The sequence below is a fragment of the Globicephala melas genome, chromosome 8 (assembly GCF_963455315.2).
Source record: "Globicephala melas chromosome 8, mGloMel1.2, whole genome shotgun sequence".
Lineage (NCBI taxonomy): Eukaryota > Metazoa > Chordata > Mammalia > Artiodactyla > Delphinidae > Globicephala > Globicephala melas.
Genome location: NC_083321.1, coordinates 41,289,725 through 41,310,730, shown reverse-complemented (window position 1 = coordinate 41,310,730; position 21,006 = coordinate 41,289,725). Strand labels below are relative to the sequence as shown.

General features: G+C 37.7%; 1 protein-coding gene across 2 annotated transcripts in view; it reads right to left on the bottom strand.

The window, feature by feature from the left end:
- Positions 1-498: 498 nt before the first annotated feature.
- The window catches only part of RRAS2 (RAS related 2), a 71,009-nt gene continuing 50,501 nt past the window's right edge, over positions 499-21,006 (bottom strand). The window contains exons 2-6 of one of the 2 annotated variants that reach the window (XM_070046140.1): positions 15,876-15,963; positions 14,859-14,961; positions 14,578-14,686; positions 4,208-4,326; positions 499-2,012 (exon numbers count right to left, since the gene is read on the bottom strand). In XM_070046140.1, coding sequence (XP_069902241.1) covers positions 1,802-2,012; positions 4,208-4,326; positions 14,578-14,686; positions 14,859-14,961; positions 15,876-15,963 — 630 coding nt within the window. In that variant the 3' untranslated portion in view covers positions 499-1,801. The remainder of the gene's footprint in view (positions 2,013-4,207; positions 4,327-14,577; positions 14,687-14,858; positions 14,962-15,875; positions 15,964-21,006) is intronic. The other variant, XM_030831475.3, reaches the window with a different exon arrangement.

Genomic DNA, 21,006 nt, shown 5'->3' with positions numbered 1-21,006 from the left:
TAAATATGAATGTTGTATAGACTATCTCTTATTATCTGAAGTTACCAACGATAAATAAAAAAAACTTCCCCAACTGAAAGTACTAACAAGGATACAAGATAGTGCTATAGCACCAAAAGCCAGGGGATAAATGTGGTATCTTCCTGGGCAGTAATTTTAATTAACATTCAAATAAATTTGTGTGCTTTGCTTCAGCTGTTTTAGGCATCATACTCAGAGAGAGTATATGTGTATGTATTCACCCTCCTCTCCCCTCTACAGTGAGAAATCTCTGTCAGGAGCACTTCATAGAAAAAGTTAAAGAAACAATGACTTAAGAAAATATTCAGGAAATCACTAAAAACACCAAGCCATTTCACTTCAAGTTCACCTACTAAATATCCAGTATTGATCTTAGATTCAAATCCTCAGGAAAAGGCATAGAGCTATGAAAATAAGTTTCCTCCAACACTCATTCCTTCAATAAACCACCAAAATAACAAGTCATCAAGCATCATCTTGTGATAACAGATCGATTTTAATTCTAGCACCTGAAGCTATACAAGGGTATGCTTTATAATCTTCATGGAACTGTTGTACACATTCAATAAAGTGACAACTGTGCAATACCACTTAGTATCTCAAAATCAGGAACATACTTTTGAATTGTTTAAACACAATCCACAGAATTAAAAACAAAATCAGAAGTCACCCACAGTTATACTAATTGTCAATTAAAAGTTTTACCATTTACTACTTGATATAGCAGTCAATATCTAGTAGGGGATATCGGAAGTGATTTCAGATTCTCATCCTGTTGTACTCTATTGGGAAGGTTTCTTGAGTAGCTATGTGACTGGCCAAAGGTGGGTACAACCAGGACCAGAACAGCATGTAAGGTTCTACCACAGTTTCTGTAGTTTTCACTTTTTTTCCTTTGTCAGCTAAAAGTGAAGTGAGAATTAAATACTTATCTTTACATATACACAAGGTATGCTGTGAAAGCATATTTGCTTACAAACATATAAAAATACTTGTTAACTAGTTTGATAAGAAAATAATGTATAAAAGTATATAGCAAAACATTAATCATCTCTGACCCTGGAAAGATCAATTCCATATTTTATATTACAAACAAAAACAGTTTTAGTTTTTTTGAATCCCTTATCCAGAAATACTTGAAAAGGAAGACAGACAGAAATTATTTATTTTTACTCTCAACATGGCTGTGAAAAGAGTTAAATTAAAAAACCAAGAACACTAAAATGCCTAAGTCCAGAATGAGTCCAATTATTTGGCCACACAGAATATTATCTTTAGGAATAATAGTAAAGGCTTTACACGCAGTTTTTAACCTATAAATACAGTAGGCATTTTGGTATTTTGGCCACTGGAAAACAAAAGGCTATAGCATCAGTAAAGGTCTGAGATGTCTCACTTTTGTGGATTCAATTCAGTGTATTTAAGGTTAACTAAAGTTGACATCAAAATTTTTAGAGATAGGCAAAAATTCACATTTTTTTAAAACTCCCTATGTTTCTATTTAGAGTAACAGTAGGCAATATGATTCCAGAAGTTAAAAGTTATTTCACAACCTATGACTTCAGCTTGGCAAACAGCTTAGGTTCCAAAACTGATCCATCCCTATTAAAAGTAAGCCCTTAAAAAAAGAATGTGTCTGTGTATATAGATATCCATTTTAAAGGAATCAGATAATCTTTGAAGCAGCCTTAGTGTTTCCTTTAAATCTGTCTTGACTGACCATTGGATCAGCTTCATGGAAAGGATTAGCCAGCTTCTTGGTCTAAGGCTACCACGGTGATCATTTATCTAAGGCTAGAAAGGTACCAACATGATGTAAACTGTAAGGAGAGAAGGAGAAGATGAGGGCTTTTCCTGGCAGTTGGTAGCTAAAATTCAAGGGATTCTTAGAAAATGACACAGTGGCAGCCTTTCTTGTCTTTTTCTTTCCGTGTTGGTTCTGGTGAAGGAGGACATTCCTGCTCTTGAAATTTCCTGTAAGATAGAAAAACCTATAGATAATTGACTTTTTGGTAATACATTATTATAAATGCAGGTTATTGTTGGATGAGTCTGGTTTATGTGCATATGCTTTTCAATGTTAAATTTCAGCTAGGGAGTCAAAGCAAATCTTTGTGGGCAGGGAGGTACAAATGCTTCAACATGAGCATAAGCAAAGCTGTCTGAGTTTCATTTATGGGTGAGTATTCAATTAGGTGAGATGCTGAATTCAACAACCTCTAAATTCCCTTCCCAGTTTGAAATTCCATGACTCTAAGGTATCCTTAGGAATGAACATCCATCACTAAAGTACCTGCCCTTATGAGGTATGCCATTCCTATCCTGGTTTTGCCACTTCGTAACTACAAATCTGTATTAAACAAGTTAGTTGACCTCTCTGAGGGGTGTTTTTTTAGGAGGGATAATAAAACCCTACCTTTCACAGTTGCTACGAGGATTAAAGAAGATTTTGTTATGTTCAAATGTCTAACAGCCTCTGGCACAAAAAAGTCTCATGTACCCCCTTCCTCACTCCTGACTGACTGATGGATGTGGATCAATTCTGAGGATCAAAACCAAGGATTAAATATTTCAAAAAAGCAATAAAAATTATTTTTAAAAAGCACTGGTGGGACTTCCTGGTGGCACAATGGTTAAGAATCCGCCCGCCAATGCAGGGGACACGGGTTCAATCCCTGGTCTGGGAAGATTCCACATGCCACGTAGCAACTAAGCCTGTGCGCCACAACTACTGAACCTGTGCTCTAGAGCCCACATGCCGCAACTACCGAGCCCACGTGCCACAACTTCTGAAGCCCACGCACTCTAGGGCCCACATGCCACAACTACTAAAGCCCGTGTGCCTAGAGCCCGTGCTCTGCAACAAGATAAGCCACCGCAATGAGAAGCATGCCCACCACAAGGAAGAGTAGCCCCCGCTCGCCGCAACTAGAGAAAGCCTGCATGCAGCAATGAAGACCCAACATGGCCAAAAAAAAAAAAAGGCATTGGTTTCGGGGTGGGGGTGGGGGGCAGGTAAAATACACATAAAATTTACCATCTTAACCATTTTTAAGTGTACAGTTCAGTGCTTTACGTATATTTACAATGTTGTGCACTACTATCCACCTCCCAAATCTTTTCATCTTGCAAAACTGAAACTCTGTATTCATTAAAAAATAACCGAATTTGCATTTTTAACAAACTACTAAAAAAAAAAAGCAATCTTCTTTTCCAACCCACAAAGAGAATGCCCTAGTAACGGGCTAAGAAAAAGTACAAGTAGAAGCCCATAGCTCAAAATGTCAATTCACCTTAGACGTACAACTAACAGGAACTAACTCCATATACCTGTCAAACTAACTAGCAGGGAAACCAGCAGAACTAAGAACAGAGGATGAAACAGAGGCCAAGCCACCAAGACCCAAAATAATCTCACAAAACCCCACCTGCTAAAGCAACTCACTCTTTCTCACACACACCAACTCCAGCCAACCTCACTCACCGCCTCCAGCTTCTTGGAACCCAGTAATACTTTCTGAACCACAGAGGCCTCCTAGGCCAGCGAACAGAAAACCTCTATGAAGTCTGGATATCATACTTCATATGCTGTGGGACTGCTGAATCCCTACTGCCTAGCTTCCTCGTGGCCTGGGAGGAGTGGGTAGGAAGCAAAGCTAAGAGCACAGACTCTGGAATCAGAGACCTGGATTTAAGTCCCAGCTCTGCCATTTAATATGTTCAAATTATCTCACCTCTCTGTATCTGTTTTCTCATCAGAGAGTAGGGGTGTTATTGGGCTGTGGTGGGGATTAAATGTAGTAATGCACGGGAAGCAGTCAGCACAGGATCTGGCAGAGGCTACCTACCACTCAAGTGTTAGCTGCTGTCGTCACTATCTTCACACCACTGCCACCTTTGGAAGGTGCACCAATTCTTTTCAAAATCTCTATGTGTACTCTACTTCAATATAATAAAATTAGGCTTTTTATGTAGGAAGTAACCAGAATTATGTACGTAATTAAAATTTTTAACATACCATGTCAAAAATGATTCCCAGAAAAGAATCACTCCTACATACAATTTCCTCTTTCTTACGAAAAACATTTAATGGCAATTTTTTTTCTTAATTTTTTTAAAAAGCATAATGTGACTACCCATCAAATTCAATAAACTAAAACAAACTTCTGGGATGTGTTTTGCTTACCTTATAACCCGGACAAGTTCATGGAAAGCTTGATCTACATTCATCCTAATCTTTGCTGACGCCTCCATGTATGTTACCTTAAGTTGTCGTGCTAACTGCTGTCCTTCTTCCTGCGTTACCTGAAATTTCAAGAGGTGTGTTTGAGGTACAGTATTAACGATTAGATCTGCTCCATCTACTGCTTGGCCACACACTGCACTGTTAATCCAGCCAGAGACCAAGCTGGTTTGCCTTAAGACGAACCAAAACACTTAATAGCTTAACTCATAGTGCTGAAGCCCACCTCCGCAGAAAAACTCAGAACATGACAGAAGCAAGATGTCAGTCTAGTGATTACTCAAAAAGTATTAAATACAACAGTGATAAATTCTGGGAAGTACAAGGTGCTACGGGAGTGTATAACCCTGCTGAGCAGGTCAGGGAAAGCTTCCCTGAGGAAGTGATATTTAGGTAAAGTGTATGGAGTTGGGTCAGGGTGAAGAAGTATCCCTGACAATCGAAACAGCAGGCATGAGGGCACTCCAAGTTCCAGAAACTGAAAGAAGCCTAGAGTGGCTGGAATACAATAAGCTAAGAGAGAAAATGGCAAGAGATGAGGCTGGAGAGCCGGGCAGGCCTCAAGAAGCCATGGGGTCTTCTTCACGTCTGCATTCCCCAGTACCTGGTACTTGGAAGACTCTCAATAAATATGTGGGAAAAAAATAATGAATAGAACCACAAGCCCTCACAATGCCTTCCTTACATGAAGAAATGAAGGAAGGTAGGCAGGGAAGGGTGGCATTGCTGATGACATATAAATGGTAGGCCAGAGTAAGAAAAGGCTAATTGAATATTAGCCCTATATAGTAGATGCCCTATAAATATTTTAAATGTAGAGGGTTGGAATAGTGATAATTACCTACAACTATTAAACTATATTACATTTATATTTATATAGTGGGCCTGAAAATTCATATTTCTGAAAAAGTGACTCTCACTGCTGTCATTACCACAAAAGTAAACACTTATACAAGGTTAGAAAATTACAGATGGGCAAAAAGGAAAAAAAAGAAAATTTAGGAACTTATCATCCATACAGAACCACATTCTTCTCATCTTTTTTCAATGATATACATTTTTCTCTGCAAAACAGAATCATAACTTTTGTATCTTTATCTTAGAACCTGGAACTATGCTAAACTCACTTATCTAGGTTTGTTTTGTTTTGTTTTTGTAAATTCCATAGGCTTTTCTATATAAGCAATCATGTCATTTGCTAATAAAGACAGTTTTGTTGCTTCCTTTCTGATGTGGATGTTTTTTCATTCATTTTCTGGCCTTACCTCACTGCCTGGAAGCTCCAAGACAGCAGTGGTGAGGCGGTACTCCTGACTTGTTTCTGATCTTAGGGAGAAAGCATTTGGTCTTTCACCATTAAGTAAGCTGTTGGTTGTAGGGTTTTATTACAGATGCCCTTTATCAGGTTAATAAAGTTCCTCACTATTCCATTTATAAAGAATTTTTATCAGGAACCGATGCTGGATTTTGTCAAATTTTTTTCTTCTGCATCTGTTGAGATCATATGATTTTTCCTTTTTAAAGTCTGTTAATATGATAAATTATACTGATTCACTTTCGCCTGTTAAATCAACATGGCATTCCTGGAATTAACTCCACTTGAGTGATAATGCATTGTTCTTTTCATATATTGAATTCTATTTACTAAAATTTTAATTAAAAAATTTTACATCAAAAAAAATTTTTACATCTATGTTTATGAGAAATATTGAACTGTAGTTTTCTTATATCTTTGTCTGATTTGGTATCAGAGTAATACTGGCTTCATATAATGAGTTGGAAAGAATTCTCTCTTCAATTTTCTGGAATAGTTTCAGCAAAATCAGTTTAGTAAAATTTAGTGAATCCATCTGGGCCTGGAGTTTTGAGGAAAGGTTTTTACAATAAATTGGACTTATCTTATACATATAGTACTTCTCAGCTTATCTATTTTTTTCTTGAGTTTGTGCCTTTCAAGGAATAGGTCTATTTCATCTAACCTGCTAAATTTATTGGCATAAAGTTGTTTATAGTATTTCCTTATTATCTTTTAAATATCTACTAAGATTTGAAATGATGGTTATCTCTCCCTTTTTGGTTTTTCTTTACTTCTCTATGTTTTTCCTATTTTCAATTTCATTGGTTTCCATTCTTATCTTTATTATTTTACTTCTGATTACTATGGTTTTAATTTGCTCTTTTCCTTACAGTTCTTAAGGTAGAAGCTAGTCACTGAATTGAAACCTTTTTTCTTTCCTAATACAAATATTTAATGCTATAAATTTCTCTATAGGTACTTCTTTAATAGCACCCCACAAATTTTGATATGCTGTTTTAGTTATCATTCAGCTCATAATACTTTGTAATGTCCTGTGTTTTCTTTGTACTGAGGGTAAATTAAAAGTATCTTAATTTCCTCATATTTGGAGATCTCCTAGATATCTTTGTTATTTCCAATTTAATTCCACTGTGGTCAAAGAACATACACCATCTGACTAGAATCCCCTTAACTGTATTGAGACTTGTTCTATGACCCATTCTCATTTCAAAAGATGTATATTCTGCTGTTGTTCAGTGGAGTTTTTACTAAACGTCAGTTAGGATAAGTTGCCCAACAGTGTTCTTCAAACCATCTATATCCTTACTGATATTCTTTCTACTTGCTCAATTATTGACAGAGGTGCTGAAACTTCTGACTATAACTGTTCTTCCCATTTTTGCTTTAAGAATTTTGAAGCTGTTATTCATTATATGAATGTTTAGGATTGTTAAGTTCTCTTGATGAATTAATCTCTTTATCATTGTGAAATGATCCTCTTTATTCCTAGTAATAATATTTGCTCCGAAATCTACTTAGTCTGATATTTATATTGCCACTTCAACTTTTCTTTCATTAGTATTAGCATGGTATACCTTATCCCATCCTTTGTACTTTTCACCTATTTGTATCTTTACGTTGAAAGTAGATTTCTTGTAGGGTCTTGCTTTTTATCCAATCTGACAATGTCTGCCTTTTAATTGAGGTGTTCACACTATTTAAGTTTAATGTGATTATTGCTATAGTTGGGTCATCTTGAAATTTGTTTCCTAACCATCCCATTTATTCTTTGTTCTACTTATCAAAAGTTGCCTTCTTTTTGGTTAACTGTATTGTTTTTATGATTCCATTTGATCTTCTTTGTTGGCTAATAAACTATGTACCTATTATGTTATTTTTATAATTGCTTTAGAGTTTATAATATACATGTTTCACTCATCACTGTCTAATTCAAATGATATTATGTCAATCCATGTATAGTTTAAGAACCTTATAACAACAGTATGTTTCTCCCTCCTTCTCTTTTTATTACTGTTACCTATTACTTTAGAATACATTGTTATTATTTTTGCTTTAAACATCCAATTATGTTTTCAGGAGATTTAAATAACAATAAAAGTAATTTATATTTACCCACATAAATGGGTAAAGGTGTTCTTCATTTCTTTGTATAGATCCAGATTTCCATTCGGTATGGTTTTCCTTCTTTTTTGCATTTCTTTTAATGTAGGTCTGCTGGTAATAAATTCTTTCACTTTTTGTTTATCTGGGAGAAGTCTTTACTTCACCTTTGTTTTTGTTTTTTTTGTGGTACGCAGGCCTCTCACTGTTGTGGCCTCTCCCGTTGCGGAGCACAGGCTCCGGACGCACAAGCTCAGCGGCCATGGCTCACGGGCCCAGCCGCTCCACGGCATGTGGGATCTTTCCAGACCGGGGCACGAACCCGTGTCCCCTGCATCGGCAGGCGGACTCTCAACCACTGCGCCACCAGGGAGGCCCTCACCTTTGTTTTTGAAGTAAATTTTCAGATGAGTTTTTTCTCTCAGTACCTGGAAGATGCTGTGCCACTATCTTCTTTGCATCGTCTCCTGTGAGAAACAGTGTGATTGCTGTCATCCTTATCTTTGATCCTCTGTATGCAATGTTTCTCCCCCTCTGGTTACTTTTCAGTTTTTTCTCGTTATCACTGCTTTTAAGCAATTTCATTATAATGTGCCTTGTAGTTTACTTCATATTTCTTGTGCTCAGGGTTTGTTGAGCTTTGTAAGTTTTCATCAAATTTAGAAATTTTTCAGCCGTTACTTCTGCTGTTAATCCCATCCAGTGTATTTTTCATCTCAGACATTGTAGTTTTAATTTCCAGAAGTTTGATTTTGATCTTTTTACATCTTCCATGTCTCTACTTAACATAGTCAATATTCAGTCTTTTCTCTAGCTTCTTGAACATATGGTATATGGTAATAATAACCATTTTAATTTCTCTGCTCACCAACTCTATCATCTGTGTCATCTCTGGATCTGTTTCTATTCACTGTCTTTTCTCCTTATTATGGGTCATATTTTCCTGCTGCTTTACATGCTGGGTAAGTTTTGAGTGGATGCGTGGCTACTAGATTTTTATCTATTGAGTTCTGGATAATTTGTATTCCTATAAATATTCCTGAGCTTTCTTCTGGGATGCAATTATTCGGAAAGTTTGATCCTTTCTATTGTACAGTACCAGAACAGCATTACATCTAAGGCTGATTTTGCCCCACTACTAGAACAAAACCCTTCTCAATGCACTATTCAATACCCCAGGGATTATCAGGTTTGACACTCTGGCTGATTAGAATATTCCTGGGCCCTGTTTTAGCTCAAGGTATTGTTCCCTCTAATCCTTTCAGGTAGCTTGTTCTCCTAATTTAATTTTATGTTCTCAAAATTCAGCACCTTCAATGCAATATCATTAGGCCATTACATTAATGCATATACATCTAACAATTACTTCATAACAGTTTATACTCTGTTGTATTCTGAAAGAGTGGCAGGCAGGTTCTACATAGTATTAGTATACCCAAGTTTATGTAACTTTAAAATCTACCCTGCCTCTCTTCAAAACAGCACAGGTACCATAAGGCCTATGGTTTGAAATATCAATCAATCAAATCAAGCAAGCAATTAACAATAAGTAAGGAAGCCACCAATTTAGAAAGGACAATTCTTTTTAAGAAAAGTTGACATAAAATTCCTTGAAGTAAAATTACATCTTGAAGTGAAAGAGATATAAAAGAAGAAAAGTAAAAATAAATTTTTGTGACATGTCAGTCTTAATCAATTATTTACTTTACTAATATAATTTGATTGGGGGAGGGAAATATATATCCTTAAGAATTTTGTTCCTTGTATTTCTGCTCAATTATTCTTTAGAAAGCTACCTTGCCCTATCCCACCTACATAATGCAATTCGGCCAGAGGGAAACAGCAAATGACCTATCTTTATACAATTGAGAAAAATTAATGAATTAATGGTCTAGATGACAAAACAATCCCACGGCTAAGACTGTCTATGTGCTTCATTTATTTATTTTTAAAGCACGGTCTTACATCAGTCTTCCAGGAATCGAGGTCAGCAAAGTTCATACACACATTTCCGGTCAAGAAATCTCTAACCACACATAAAGCTGCTTATGAGCTTACTGGTGTAGCACTTTTAACGAAGATAGCATCACTACCACCAAAGGAAAAAAATATGACAAAAAGAACACCACATGTACCAAAGCCAAAACACTGTGAAGCCAGAAATCAACAAAAGATTGAAAGCTACACAAACAAGGATTTCCCAGAGGTTCCCCAACCCAGAGAATTTTACAAAGATACCAAATCCTAAGCCTGGATATTCTGGTTTAGTAGGTCTGAGTGCTACCAGAAATGTTTTGTTTTAAACAACAAAGGTGAACCTGATGCAAGAAATTCAGATTTACATTTTGGAACCTCCAGTGGGACTCAGTTCTAAGGCACAAATGAATATCTGTGAAAATCCACAATAACATGGGTTTATCTAATACTACCTATTTCTAAATAGAGAAGAGCAAAATGGGAATGATGAGGGCAGCTTTATTAAACAAACTAAGTTTAATAAGAATAGAGTACAACATCTGCAATAGTCACTTAGGGATGTGTTGAGTTAATGAATAACCTAAGTTTACAGAAGCAAAACTTGTTTTGTTTTTCAAAAATATCTATTATGTAGAAAGAATCAACATATTAATACCACATCTTGATTCACTGATGCCTTGATTCATTCATTCAGCAACTGTATACTGAGTGCATACCTTTGTTCTCTGTGCTAAGGACAAAACATGAACAAAACTAAGTGGTCAAAACCGAGAAGCCATCATGGCGCTTACAAATCTTTTCTTTTCTTTTTTTTTTTTTTTTACATCTTTATTGGAGTATAATTGCTTTACAATGGAGTGTTAGTTTCTGCTTTGTAACAAAGTGAATCAGTTGCAGACAAGGCACAAACAGGTGAGGCCAGAGAAGACCCTTACTCTATTGTTGGGGGGAGGGGCTTCTTTTTCCTGGGAGGCTGCAGGGCACATTGTGGTCCAGGTACTGACAGATAAGAGGAGTGGGAATTAATACACTTAAGTAATCTATTGTTATAAGTGTAATGGGCTCCTTTCTCGAATTAATGGTGGCCAGTAGAAATTAAGTACCTAACAAGGGGGACAGGAAAGGGAGAAACTGATGCAAGCCAGGAGAGGTAAAAGGGGGAAAAGCAAAAACAAATTTTTTAAAAAAGGCAAAAAACCATTGACTTCTAGACGAGGCTGAGTCAAGGACAAGGAACTTGAAATCAGAGCTATCATGAAGTCCACAGTCCAAGCCCACACACAGCTGCTGTATGAAATTTCAGAATCAATATGTTGTCATATTTACCTACATTTACATTTTAGCAAGGGCAAGTAAATCATTTACCCATATTTTCTTCCTATACCTCTGACAGAATAAACAAAATGATCAATGTATCTCTAAGGGCCCAGGTATGTGGTAACACTGCCATTCAAATTCTACAGATCTCTCTTTATTTCGGTGACCTTGTTTTTTCTACTGCTCTGTCATAAGTGCCTAGAAAATGTTCTATAAAAAAACTGGATGAATAGGTGGGTGGAAGAAGCAAGTCCACATAGATACAGAAGTCAAAAGGAAATAGGCAGTCTCTTCTGGCTGATCTCCCGTCCCTGATGTGTTCAGAATCTCAGGAGCAGTAGTAGGAATGCCCAGGGCTGACCCACAAATTCAAAGAACATGGGGAACTGGCATTTGCTATGTAAGAGAAAACGGGCTAGAAGCTAGAGAAAGTCCAAAGGGTAGAGCCTAAGACAAAGGCAGAAAAGAACAAGCTGATCAGCAACTAAGAGCAAGCCAGACTGGTCACTGACCTAAAGAGATGACCAAAAAGTCAGCATTTCCAAACAAGTAGAAGAAGTTATTATGAGGTGCCTGTGGCCTGTCCAGGATCAGTTGGTAGAGCAAGTAAGGGTGCCAAGGCATTACAGAACATCATCTTTAATTCTGAAGAGACTTCTAAAAGGTAAAAACCTTTAGTACAGCATCTCAATTTCAACTGCACCAAATATGGCCCTCAAGGCTTGGAGGGGTAAGGCATGTTTGTCTTTGTACATCCAGGACACAGAATGTACACAGAAGAGAGTGTGCCTGAGCCCTAAGACACCTGAGAAAGACAAGGAAGTACCAACAAAAGGAGAGGGGAGGGGGAAGGATGCATAGGGAATGGAGTTCCAGAGCTAAGTAAACAAAGTGTTTCCAAAAGGAAAGTGTGGGCAACTGTGTCAAATGTTACATCTGTGCAAGTGGTGACCTTGACCAGGTGCTATGCCTGCAGTCAGTGCAAACAAGAAAAAGAAAGGAAAGGAAGTAGAGTGTAGATAACGCTTCTAAGGAGTTCTGCTTACTAGGAGGAGCAGCAAAAAAGGTTCTCAGGGAGGAATGTGAGATTAGCTTTTGCCGTGGTTATTACTTTTCGTTTTAAAGGTGAGAGCATTGTAGCATGTCGCAAGCTGATGGGAATAATCATGCAGGAGAGAAATGGAACACCTGGATGGAACAATTGCTGGGGTGATGCCCACGAGGAGCAATGGATGGGCTTCAGTGCCTATCAGAGAGGCTGGTCAGGGAGGTGAAGTTTATCCATGCAAGTGGGAAGAAGCAGAATTAATGGGACATACGTGCCCTTAGGTTAGTGCATGTGGAAGTGGGAACATGTAAAAATATCTCAGTGAACTAGGAAAATACCACTCATCATCAATCTGCTGAGGATGAGGAAGGGGAAGAAAGTGTTATTAATTTAAAAATAGAAAGTAAGTAATAATCATCCAAACAAGTGGGAAATGAATAGACTAGAGAAATGTAGTAGGATTTCCAGTCAGCACTAAAGGCTCTCACATAAGAGTAATGATGATGACCTTTACGCCTGAGTGCAGGGTGAAGGAACCTACAAAAGAGAAGACAAAGCATGGGAGGAATAAAATGTTTCTTTGTGCCTATCCTTCAGAGAGGAGAATCTATAGGAAGGAGCAGAAAAGTAAGCAGTTTTCAGCCATTTGCTTTTCTCCCTTGGATATATATACATTTCAACTTTTCAGCATGTACATAGTACTTAATGTCTATGTATATGTTTTAAAGCAGAGAAATTAAGAACTTACCCCAAGCTAATTGCCTATCTTTAAGGTGATGGAAATACTACACTTATCATCCCCTATATTGCTTCTTTTACCACCTTGTTCTTACTTTACTCTGAAATCTATTACTTTTATAAAAAGAAAAAACTTAGAAGAAAAATTTATAAATCTATCGTAAAAACAAAGCCAAAGTGCCACAATATGTTAATATCTGCAGACAGATGGAAACCACACTCCAAATACTGGCAATCTTCAATATATAAATGACTTAAAAGTAACTCATACAGACCCCTTGCCCCCAAGCTAATCATAGCAAGGCTTGTTTAGTTCTGATGGACATACTCCCTTTCCTCTGTTCTCCCTAATCTTGCCTAAACTATAGAAGGCTCCCACCTCACCCCAGGCCTACCACTTATTCCTTTACTGGAGTTACCACCGTAAAAAAGTTTGAAAAAAATCACAGCAGGAAACATATCTATCTAGCATTAGATAGGGCAAGAACTGCTTGCTCCCTGCAGAGTTACTTTGCCATTATTCCCCAGATCCAACGACATCTAAAAGTGTTTCTAGTACTAGAAAGGACTGAGAAGAGCAGTAAAAAGGTTCTACTGGGCAATATTTAATAAACATAATTAGATTCAGAAACACTGAAGGAAATGGTCCCCCAAAAATAAAATATAAATGAGAAAAAAAAATGGGACTGTCTACTCCAGGTTTTAAGATGTGAGCAATGTCATATCCTAAATTACTTCCAACAGCTTATACTGGTTTGAAATGAAGACTGAATGTTTTCACCTTAAGTTTATAATAATTCAGATTTGAAAGAGGTCTGACAGTAAAATTCATTCTACAACAGGTAAACATTTCTAAACCTTAGCATTAGAACAATATCATTCTCTTAAGTTCATGCTTTAAACTTGGTATACCTTCAACAAAATTTACAAATAGAGCACACAAATCAAAGATTATATTTTAAATAATAGTTAACTACAAAATGGAAGGCTATCCTCAATGCTGTTTATCAACCAATTTTTCCTGATGTTTGCACTTTCAATCAAAATCTGTTAACACAAAAATCTGTTAACACAAGGTTATATAGAAACAAGAGAACTTAAATACTGGCAAAAATTAAGTATTTAAACAATTGTATTCCAGATGTGGGATAGAGACTAAAGACCTAAAAGAAATGAAGACACCAAAAGAACCCCCAAATAATGCAGAGCCTCCATTAATTTATATCTGAACTTGCTCCCCTCCCTCACAGAAAGAGGAGGCCAATATTTACCCAAAATTTTTTAAATTGTATGTGAAATAAGTGGGTAAAGAACAAGTGAGTATAAACAAGCCTGCAACTAAATACTAAAAATATTATTTTCCTGCAGGTTACTGGTGTTAGAGCTGCCCATGTGAAGAATTAACGGAAAATTCAGTCATTAATGGGACTTAGGAAAAATCCAAATACTGTAATTTAAATCAAAGTCATTCTCTAAATGAGGTAATTTAGCATTAATACTGAATTACAGGTAAGTTTAGGAGTATCTAACTAAATTAGAGCTGTGGGTGTTACCTAAGAAATTACAACATGTGAATGGAGCTGGTGCAAATACTTGCTGGCTTATAGAGTCCACTGAAGTTCTGTATACTATGTAAAAATGTAACGCCCCCAGATCTACTTCCTTTTTATCTGTCACCTATCATAGGACCTCTATGAAATCCAGTGTGCCACACTCAGCACAGTGTTTTTGATCACGGCACTTTCTCATTAAACATATCTGTTCACTCACATGATTACAAATAATTGGCTTCCCAATAGCAAAATTCCTTCTCACCTGTCTCTGATGATCCAGATCTGCTTTATTACCAATTAAAATCATTGGAAACTCATCACGATCCTTTACTCTGAGAATCTGTCTTTGAAACTTATAGATTTCTTCAAAACTAAAAACACAAAAACAAATTAATCAATTTGGTCAACTATCAGAATTCAGAGTCCCATGCTCCATTTACTACTTTATTACTTTTCCTTTTTCTATAAAAATAAGAATGCAAATTCAATGAAACAGTGATCTAGACATGAACAGGAGACCTACAATTGAATATTGATACAAACCTGCCTCTATCTGTGACTGAAAAGACCAACAAGAAACCCTCGCCAGTTCTCATATACTGTTCTCTCATAGCTCCAAACTCCTCTTGTCCCGCTGTATCCAGAACTAAAGAAAAAACAAGAAATGTAATTATGTTCGTGTTTTCATCTTACAAAAATGGCTTCCTCACAAGGGCAGGCCCAGTTAAACTGGGTCCTCTGGAGCACACCATACTTAGTATAATTTAAAAAATGGCATTCTCCTTTTAGTACTTTATTCAATGCTAAAGACAAATATATTCTAATGGCAGACAGTTTCAGAGTTATCTTCATCAGTGCAGGTTGATTTTGTACTTAGACTATATTAGCATAGCAATTACAAGGTCAAGAATATCAAATACACCTAGGCAGACAGTCAGATAACCTCTGAAGTCTCTTGGATGTTTACCTCCTCCATGAAAAGAACTGAAAAAGATACCTGTAAATTCAAGAAAGAAATGCTGGTCCACCCCACCCCCCAAATACCATACTGAATGTACAGATGCTAATGTATTTCTTGATCTCTGTGAATAAAAGAATCATACAAGTTAAAAGAAAAGGGCTTTCTTTTGTGGAGAGGTGGAAAGTTTAGCCAAGCACAAAACACTATTTGCTAAGGCCTCTGTGCTATAAACTCTAAGCAAGTTAGCAAATGTTGAAGCCTTTCTATATTTACTTCACCCATTTCAGCCTTCATCAAAAGGTAGGAAGAGCCGAAACCTCATGTTTTTTCCAAATGTCCCAACAAACACAACTTCAGCAAGTTACAGTGACATGACCAATTTCACCAGGACAAGCTCAATCCAATTATTTTACATAACATTTACTGAGGAATATTTAAATTGCCTAGTATGCAGATTCATCAATCAAAACTAATGAAAGAGATGGGCTTATATTCAAGATCATCTAACATTTCAATTGTAGTATTTAACCTAGCAAAACATCAAAGCTTACTTTTAAAAATATGATACGTGAACCATCAAATAAAGGAAGATTACTTACTATCTAGCCGGGCTGCCCGGTCATCTATCACGCACTGCTTTGTGTAGGAGTCCTCAATGGTTGGATCATAATCAGTTACAAAATAGGACTGTAAGAAAAAGAACCTTATTTTAAAATTTATGTTTACCTGCCCAAGTACCAATGTAACTTTATCCAGAATTAATCAAAATAATTTCATTGTATTAAGGTTTATCCTACTATGTCAATTCCCCATTAAATGAAGTCTATTCCGAGCAGGTTTCAAGTAGAGAAAGGGTACTAAGTATCTCTGAATTTTCATACGTGAAATATGCAAGAAGACTGTAAAAGATCTACTGCAGTAGATGTTTTTTTTCATAATAACTTATATACACCTAAGACTCTAGATCTCTAATTCCAGAAAAACTAGAAAAACACAGTAAGCTATAATTCAGGTCTATCTGCAACCCGATGGCAGGCATCAGTCCTTAGAACAAAGTAGTTTGAAACAAACAGGATAACACAAAGTCTGCCTGATTCAATGCCTCATCTTCTTTTCTCCACTTTTCGCACACCTTGTCTTAGAGTTCCCTTTCAGCTGCCTTGTGTATTATCCTAAGGAAATGATTTCACGATTTTTTTTCATCTTTGTGGATCTCAAACTTATTCTTTCACTAATATTTTTGTTAGTTTTTCATCTTAACTTCTATTTCTTCTTCTGTTAGCAAAGCCACCCCACTGTTATCTTATGATATCATCACCAGAAGGAGGGCAGTTAAGGTAGCAGAGTAAGAAGGGAAGAGTCTTAGCGAACCACTTAATGTTTGTATATTACATTTCACAATCTTTTTTTAAAGGTTTTAAAAAGAATCTGAAAGACAACTTATTTCCCCCTTCATACAAAAGGGCACTAACTAGGACACTGACATCAGTTCTGAGTATCTCCTTCTCTCTCTCTCTCTCTCTCTCTCTCTCTCTCTCTCTCTCTCTCTCTCTCTCTCTCTCTCTCTCTCTCTCTCTCTCTCGACTGACTTCCTCACAGCCTGTTTTGCCACTAGGCTCATTACAAAATCTGAGGGATGACTTGAAAGAAGGCAGCTTGATGCTAGGAACACGCACCAAAGGTGCTCAGTCACTCTTCAGGCAAGGGCTCCTGGAAGCCGGACCTGCTGGCTCCAGGAATACATCATTCTTAAGTGACAACCTCTGTCTGCATGGTGAGCTGTACAAACACCAGAAAGCTACTCAGAAGTAGGCACTCTGAACAGGACAGCAAAGAAACTCCTGGTTTGGCGGGGGGAGGGAGACTGATCTGCTCCCTACCATGACTCTACATATTTATTTTATTTGTGAATGACACTTTCTATTTTTTATTTATACTTTTGGATTAACTTCAATTACAGAATTCGGTATCCATAATCCTATTTCCCTTTTGATGGCTTCATTTAAATGCATGATTTATTAAACAACGTCTATTAAAAACAGAAACATTTACCAACAGGAGCAGCTTCGAGTAGAAAGCCATCTCCATCACCACCCCAGCCCCAGTTAAAAATACACAGATATCAAAACAATCCTGAACTGACTTTCCGGCACCCACACCTCTTCAAAAAGTAAATACAACTGGCAATAACAATATTCTTTGTATCCACTACTCTAAACAACACAAAACAGCAGTCTTTCACCAAGCAAGCTGGATAGAGCATGCTATTTATATCTTAAGATTAGTTTCCTGCAACATGTTTCTCCATAGTAATCTGACACTTCTTGCCATGCTTTCATCTTGTAAAACCTAAGTTTCATTGACTACCCCCAAGTTATGCCTAAACGTGCCAAAATGTCCCTCCCATTGTGTCTGAAAACACAACGGACAAATATTAAATATATATTTTCAAATGTCCAAGTCATGTATAATAGCTAGAACTCTTGCAATGTGATGGGTTTTTTTGCATTGTGATACCAAATTTAAAAAAATAACACGTACAGAGGATGGTTGGTTTGAGCAACTTTGAGGGCAGTTAAAATAAACTGTTTTTCCTTTCTGTGACTGTGGAAGTTTCATATTTTCTTTGGATGTCTTAGCTCTTGAAATACAATCTTAATGTTATAAGAATTTTGCCACTTCACTACCACTGGCATGCATTTATTCCACTCATTAATTTTTAAGACAAATTAATTGTTGGAATTTCTAGATATTTAGGTCTACGTTTCATCTTTGTTGTGTCCTATTTTCAAAATTTGTAGAGGCCTTGCTACATATAAAGAGCCATCCTCAGAGCATCATCCTCCCTCATGAAGATCCATCTTAAGGAACATTACTCTGAGGCCTGACTGTCACAGAATCAAAGATCCCTTTCCCTCTCAAAATTCTAATAAGCCACAGGTTATAATGTGCCTAAAAACAGCAATCATCGTGTGCAGGTAAGAAAGATAATCATTACCTCCTACCACAAAGACATAACATTTTTGTTACTTAAACCTGGGCCCCAGACATTTGAGGCAGCAGATCACCAACAAGAAATCAGTCTCTGACAATGGGCAGTCCTGGATTTAATTCTAACTCTGCTACCTTCTAGCTGTAGAACCTAAGGCAAGTTACTTTACCTCTTTAACCTTCAGCATCTGTAAAACAGGATAGTAACAAAACCCCATGGAACAGATAAAATGAAGTAATGAATATAAAGCACCAAGACGTGCTGATGATTAATAAATGTTAGTCAGTGCATTGTTTTGGTCATGTAATTAAATGGTATGAACTAACATTTTTATTCAAGTAAAAAGATGTGCTAATACCACGAACAGCTGTTATAATTCCAACCCTAGTTATACCACAGACCAAACTTGGTATCCAAAATGTTGTGTATCAAGATAAAGCTCCCCATCTGGAGTTCTGGAAATATTTTTTGGGTTTGAGCAGTAATTACACAAGTATATACATATGTAAAAACCTCATCAAGCAGTACATTTAAGATGTGTGCACTTTTTTGTACATATACAAATTATACCTCTATAAAATGCATAAATGGTTCCCCACTGCTTATAGGATCCAGCCCTTTTTTTTTTTTTGCGGTACGCGGGCCTCTCACTGTGGTGGCCTCTCCCGTCGCGGAGCACAGGCTCCGGACGCGCAGGCTCAGCGGCCATGGCTCATGGGCCCAGCCGCTCCGCGGCATGTGGGATCTTCCCGGACCGGGACACGAACCCGCGTCCCCTGCATTGGCAGGCGGACTCTCAACCACTGCGCCACCAGGGAAGCCCCAGCTCTTTCTTTACACAGTTCACAAAACCCTCCAGTTTGATGTGTGTCGTTCACCATTCAAAGTGTTATTTTTCACTACCTGAAACCCTTCTGCTGATTGCTCTTGCTCTTGGTTTCATTCATTTGTTCAACAATTATTTATGGGGCATCACAGGGACAAGGTCCTTACTTTCACAGAACCCACTGCTTTTTACACATCTAGCAATTGTGCTGTGACTGGGGGCAAGGGGAATGGGGAGTATTAATTGCATTGGCCAAAGAACAGAAACAGCATGAAATGCGAGTAACATGCTTGTTCGGAAGGCAACAAAATTTAAGCAGTTAATACTGCAGTCACATATAGGAACTATGTGTACAATTCACTTATGAGCACAGAGCCCCAGCAATGTGCCTGAAAACAGCCTCTCTCCTGAAACTGAAAATAGTTACCAACCACAGCCCAGAAAGGATATTTTGTAGCAGAAAGCAAGAAAAACAAAACAAAACACAGCACTGCATTGTGGAAGACAGTAGAGGCTCAGGCAAGGGTAGGAAAGCACAGTGGACTAGAGTTCAGTCCACTGAAAGGGGGAATGAGGGTCGGGGGTGGAGAAAGTAATGTGCTTTCTTGAAAACACAGGAAAGGATGCATGGAGAAGAATCTCAGCCAGAAAGAAATGGAATGCCTCCTTTCAATGAGCGGGATGCCTTCCAGGTAGTAAGAAGGGCAAATATGGACCTAAGTCTCTTTAAGGTTGTTAGGATTTATTGGAGAAAAGTTTAAGATTAGGGAAGTTTCCCATTCAGACAGGGAGACTTTTCCCTGATAAACTCTGGTCTGAGTAGGGTTGTCCAAAGCTCTCAGTAACAGAATAGTGATAGCTGGGAATGTTATTCCTGCATATATGCCACTAGGTTGCACAACAGGAGCTCCGCTTGGCTTAAGAGAATTCCCACTTCGTTCTCTTCCCATTCAAAGAAGTTGCCTTAAGGAAGCTAAGGAGGAGCCCAGGGAGGAGCTGAGGCAACTTCTGCATTTAGTGGGCAGGAGTGACAAGTCAACTCTCTCCAGACACCGAGCTGCTGGTGAAAGTGTAGTTCCCAAGCACTGCCACAGAGCGGTGCGTGGTCTACACTTTGGGATGGGTAATTTACTGGAGATTCTGGGAAACTCAGTAAATCCAGCTCACTGGTTAAAGTCCACCACGCTTGCATACAAAAAGGACAGGAGATTAGACCTAAGGTGGCACTGGGGAGCTGTAAACAAATGACAGGGCATTTCTGAGCATAGCACGATTCTTAGGAGTCCTCTAAACACATAGGGTGCAAAAAGAAGAGGGGAAAGGGAGAGAGCAGAGGAAGGAAACTGGTTAAACAGTATGGGAAAACCTTGACAACTACTGAATCTGGGTAATGTGTATACGAGTGTATATTATACTATTCTCTCTACTTTTGCATATATTATTTAAAAGAATTTAAATCTGGTGGTAGCACATTAAGTACTACAGGAAGGGTCAAATCAAGGGAAGAATATACTGGATCCTTTTTAGTCCTGAGCTTTCTCCTCACTCTACTCAAGACCAACTAACTCACCTAGAAACTTGAATTTTTTTTCTTGGCCAGACTATTTTGCAGCTCTCTTTATGCTTTATCTTTTCACTTTTATTGTCCATGCTTCCCCCAACCCGACTAGACTATAAGATCCATGAGGGCAGAGATTTTTGTCAGAGGTAGAGTGACTTGCCTAATGTTTAAAGAGCAAATCAGCGGCAGATCCAGCGCTAAAAGCAAAGTTTCCAGGCTTTTGGCCAATGTTCCTTCTGCTCTACTCACCCTGACTCTCGGAGTTAAAGCACACTCACACGCATCCTCCATTCCTGCTTCCATTGCTCCCATTTTAAAAAATGAAATATTCTCAATCACAATAACAGGAGT